Source organism: Athalia rosae, chromosome 7, assembly GCF_917208135.1.
Source record: "Athalia rosae chromosome 7, iyAthRosa1.1, whole genome shotgun sequence".
Taxonomy (NCBI): Eukaryota; Metazoa; Arthropoda; class Insecta; order Hymenoptera; family Athaliidae; genus Athalia; species Athalia rosae.
The window spans coordinates 8,777,529-8,782,471 of NC_064032.1; the positions used below are offsets into that span (position 1 = coordinate 8,777,529).

Below are 4,943 nucleotides of genomic sequence, written 5' to 3' on the forward strand. Positions count from 1 at the left end.
TAATTTCGTTCTCTTCGCGAACAATACGGAGATGTGTGATTTGTCCGTTTCTTGTGGACTCTAAATTCTCCGGGGTGTTGCACTCGAAAAGGATCGACCGTCGATTCACTTCACATCCGTCTAACCACATTCTATTGTTTGCGTAGTCGATAACCGCTCGGTTTCTTTCTAGCCAATCGTTTCCTAATATCATATCGGACGTTAAAAAGGGAATTACTAAGAAAATTTGCTTAAAATGTTGTGCTTCAATGTCAAATTCTACAAGTACTTGGCGTCGTACCGTCGTCGTTTTGCTACCAATGGCGGGGGTTATATACACGTTACTTACTGGGAATTCGCTTAATACTATCTCATGGGCTATGTTCTTATATGTCAATTCAGAAATACATGTTACCTGACTGCCCGTATCAATCAGAGCGTGCATGGTTTTGCCAGCGACATGAACTACGGCATGTGGGCATGCTTTTATGGTTACGCGAGCTCTTCCCTTCACCGATTTATCTCCTTCCACCTCATTGGATAGGTCCTCAACAAAGTCAAAAAATTTTCGGGACGTTACCGGACCACGTTGTAACGCACCCGCTTCTAGTTTAAATGTTCGCACGAATTGCTATCTGATCTTTGATTTTGGTAAGCTGGTCTACTTTCGGTGTTATTGAACTGATAGTAATGCATCCTGGCGCCGTCATTGATTCTGGGCGGGGGAAACCTGGTGTCTGCAACTACCATACGGTCTTGGTTTGAATATGAGGGCCTATTTTGTTGTACAACTGCTACCTGTTCTGCTTGACTTTGGCGCACTCGCCAATTTCCATCCCCCCGATTTTGACGTGGTCTCTGTGCCTGATATCTTTGGTATCCCCTCGAAGCTTGCCAATTTTGTTTGTCTCGCGCCTCTGCAACCGTGATATTGCTCAAATTTGCTGATCGTATATTTTTATTGCCGCTATTCTGACCCTGATTATTATAATGATGACCATTGACCCTGCCTGATTCTCGCTTTTCATATTCTTCGTGAACCTCATCCAACTGTGACAGGACTTGCACAACCAAATTTGTATTTGCCAGATCTACCGTGGCCAATGCCGTTCTAACTCGCGATGGCAGTTGTTGCGCAATTAAATAATTGATTTCATATGTTGGAAGTTTCGGTTGGAAATGTCTTGTGTCCCTCAGTTGTTTGTAAAAATATGTTAGCAACGAACCGTCTTGTTGCCTATATCGACGTGACAACCACTGGTTCTTGAATCTGACTTGAACCGGAATGGAATAAAATTCTGCCTCGAATGCTAACCTAAATGCCTCATAATCGTTTATTATACCTTTTGTCACCTCATACCATATTTTGACTCTTCCCTCTAGAATACTTTCAATTACTAACAGTCGGTGGTCACCGCGAACATTCTTATATTTAAAATACCTCTCAAGATCTTCTAAAAAGTCCACAGGGTGGCCATTTTCGCTAAATTTGGGTACCTTCACGTCTATGTGCAAGTATTGCAAGTGCTTTACCAAACCACTCACCACCTGATCATTGTCCGGAATTTGTATTTGGAGTTGATCAGCTTGGCTTTGCTGTATCATTTCTAACCGAGTTCTCTCTAAGTCTGCTCTTTGCTGATCGATTTTTGCCTGCTCCTCCTTCAAACGCCGCCACTCCTTTTGTATTTCCATACGCATTATGTTATCCTGTATGCCATTAACCTCTACGTGCTGGTCTGACCTGATAATTGGAACATTTGAATCAGTCATTGTCGTTTTCTTATTTGTATTAGTCTTACTTATCTTTTTGATTTTTATTTTGTTTTCGTCGCTAGAAATAATCCTGTATTCGCTTGTATCGGATTGTTTACATGACCGTGTGACTGGTGGTGACCGTTCGACCGGCTTTCGTTTCATATTCCGTTCGACATATGTTTAAATCTTGATCTTTAAAGTATTGTAAATATATACTGCAAGTTATTCGGGCGTTCATGAGGTATGCTCTCAACGGACGATCGAGCTGTGGTGGGTTTTTTGCATTTAAACTTTATCTATGGCTCCTTCCACCAATGATACCACCAAATTCGTAGTCCAAAGATGGTGTTGATAAACGAACTCGGAATTGTCCAAGCCAGAGCCGCCTTTCAGAGCTAAGAACCTGGTATAAACTCAATTAAACCAGGTCTGTCAAGAGAAATTGTTTTGATTTGGCAAAGTCACGACTTCCGAACTCGGGTAAAACTATGAAGTTCCACTAGAGTCGTCTTACCTTCCACAAATCAGGGAGATCTCCCTGCCTGTCTGTTCAGGCTGATGTGATAGGGTATAACACAAAGTCAGATACGGTTTGCTATCATCGTTCAATCAGTACTGCCGAATTTGTGCCTTGTCCACCAAAGCTGGCTCTAAGGTATGAGTCAGACAAAAAAGAAATCATGAGTTCCGCCCAAACTTTATAAATTAAAAAGGATTACTGAATATTATCATCCATAGTCAAGGTTTGATGGCTGATGACATAGACTTCTCACAAGAATAACAAAGGTATTGGAGTTATAAGCGACCGCCTCTCAAAAGCCATAAACAAAAGTAATATTATATTATATTTCATCCTAGCTATATCCCTATTCTAACCCTCGATTCTATACAGTCTTGTAGACTGATAACCCGGAGGTTTGTAATGTCAATTTTTAAATGTAGTAATGAGCGCTGTTACCAGGATTTTTTTTTTTTGTGAGTTCAGGTTATGTTTGCACGTGCAGAAACAAATGCTGCTACAGCTCAATGCCTGGGTTACTGTTGAATATATTTTGGGTGATCAGAGTTCAAGTTTAATTCATGAAAACGAGGTTTTTTTTTCCGCCGGATACCTAATATAAGTGAATTTTTTATTTTACGAATTTGGAGAAAGATTCGACTTCTATTTTAGTTGTGCAAAATTCCTCTAAGTAAAAAGAATCACATGCTATTTTAGCAAAGTGGAATTTGCAAGGTTATGAGTCAGTCGGTTGACCCACGGCTGTGAGCTGGTTGAGCCCTCCGTTTTTTGGTTGCTGTTCGCTTCTTACAGTTCTGGTGGCGTGACTCTAAGTTGCGCCCAAGCGAGAGCGCGGCTTCATAATTTTGCATAGCCTCTAACCGTCACGTGGTCCTCCTGTTCTTGGCGTGTCCGGTACCGGGCCTCGTTCTCTGTCGCTGGCCCACGTAACTTGTTACAATACCTATACATATGTGATGTGTTCGAACGTACAGCATAATTTCGAACTTTTTATTACAACGATTTCATATGAACTTTCAATTAACAGAATTTTTTGTGAGCGTCTGGTAAAGGAACCAGAATGTATAAACGTATACTACTACTTCAATAGTTTGAATAAATAGAATTCTAGAATACAGCTGTTCTTGTAAATTTCGATTTAGATACTAGATATTCACGAAAAACTGCCCTATGTTTGTTATCATTCGAAGTTTTTCTTACATAAATAGTTCCCCATAATCACGATCGGATGAGTATATCAGGTAGACGTCAGCTAATTATATCAGGTAGGAGTCAGGTAATGGAGAAAGATCAGTGAAAAAAACAAGAATGTTTTACAGGTGAATTTGAAGACAGCGGGGAGACGAGATTATCTGAAATCATACGAGTAAACGCACGCATATTCGGCGGGCGCATACGTCCTTTGAAGTACTCTATAGGAAAAATCGAAACTACTTACGTGCTTTGCAATCGTTGCTGAATAAATTCATCAATGATTATATTTTGAATAACTATTTCAATTTTGTACAATGTCTTCCTCGTGACGAAAGGTATTGCTATACTTCTCGATGAATTAAAATCAAACAATACTCAATATTTCATGAAAATTACGTAGTACTACCCAAATAAAATACCCGGTGATTTATCAGAGCCATTAGTTGGCTACTCCAAGCATTTCTATATCTGTATTCATGATGAACATTTATATGAAAAACACGGTGACTTCATGGTCCTTGATTAACACTATCACCTGAGTATTTCATCCTTACTTCCTCGAAAATAAGGGAACAGCAGGTCACGAAAGTGAGGGAGTTTGTGATACGGCGTTTGTTCTACGGTACTTATACACGCTTGCGACTGCTATTGCGCGAATGTATGATAAACTTTTTACCGGGGCTAGTGCCGCAGACAGCTGCCATATCGTTCCGAAGTTAAGTCGATCCCTAGTCATGAGGCTGCAATCGAGAAATTTGCTTCGCTAAAAGCCGAAGATCACATGATTATATTATCAATTATATACGTATTTAATAAGATATAGGGATAAACCAATGAATTTTTGTCAACAGTAACACTCACGATGACTATGGTGCGTGGAACGAGTGGTAGCCACACTCCTCTTCATTCCCCTCGCTTCTCTTCGCAACCACTCCGCTACGACCATGGACCCCAAGGAATCATCCTAACCGCCAGCCGCCTCCGAGGCTTTTGGCTGTTCATATTCCATATTTTCTGTCATATGCAGCAAAAGGGGCCTTTCCCAAGTGCCGGGTGTATGACGGCGCTCACACCAGGGTATTTTGAGCTGCTTCTCACCACGCGCATCAGAATGCTCGAGCGTGTGCAAGAACCAGACCACCTTCGGCTTCATGATGGTAAAAAAGCCTTGACGTAAAATATTGAGTCTTTCTTGCGCGCTCCAAACGCCCTCCTATCATTTTGTGAGACCGAGTCTTCATATTTTCTGCGCCTAGCAGGTCGCAACTTTACTATTAGGCTTATTGCCCGGTTCCGTGACCCAAGAGTCCATTTTGTGATGAAATGGTTTTGTCCCTAATACGAGGACAAGGCTAACCTGATGTCTTCGCCCACGTCTGTATCATAACAAGGGCCTGAGTTCTAGCTCACGCTGCGAGTTAGTCATTCGACCGGTTCACCCGTCTGGCTGACGCCAAGGTTCTCTGCAGTCCGATTTGGGTAGCCATCGTGA

At 41.5% G+C, this 4,943-nt stretch overlaps 1 protein-coding gene across 1 annotated transcript; it reads right to left on the reverse strand.

The window, feature by feature from the left end:
• Positions 1–585: 585 nt before the first annotated feature.
• Positions 586–4,496, reverse strand: LOC125501868. The gene is made up of 2 exons (XM_048658981.1): positions 4,313–4,496; positions 586–4,214 (listed from the first exon to the last, which is right to left on the reverse strand). Exon 2 carries the CDS (start codon positions 1,897–1,899, stop codon positions 586–588), a length of 1,314 nt encoding a protein of 437 aa, XP_048514938.1. The 5' UTR covers positions 1,900–4,214; positions 4,313–4,496.
• Positions 4,497–4,943: the final 447 nt, after the last annotated feature.

Bases quoted from the DNA above. Each gene is read 5' to 3' on its own strand.
- LOC125501868 (XM_048658981.1), bottom strand. From the start codon at position 1,899: ATGAAACGAAAGCCGGTCGAACGGTCACCACCAGTCACACGGTCATGT.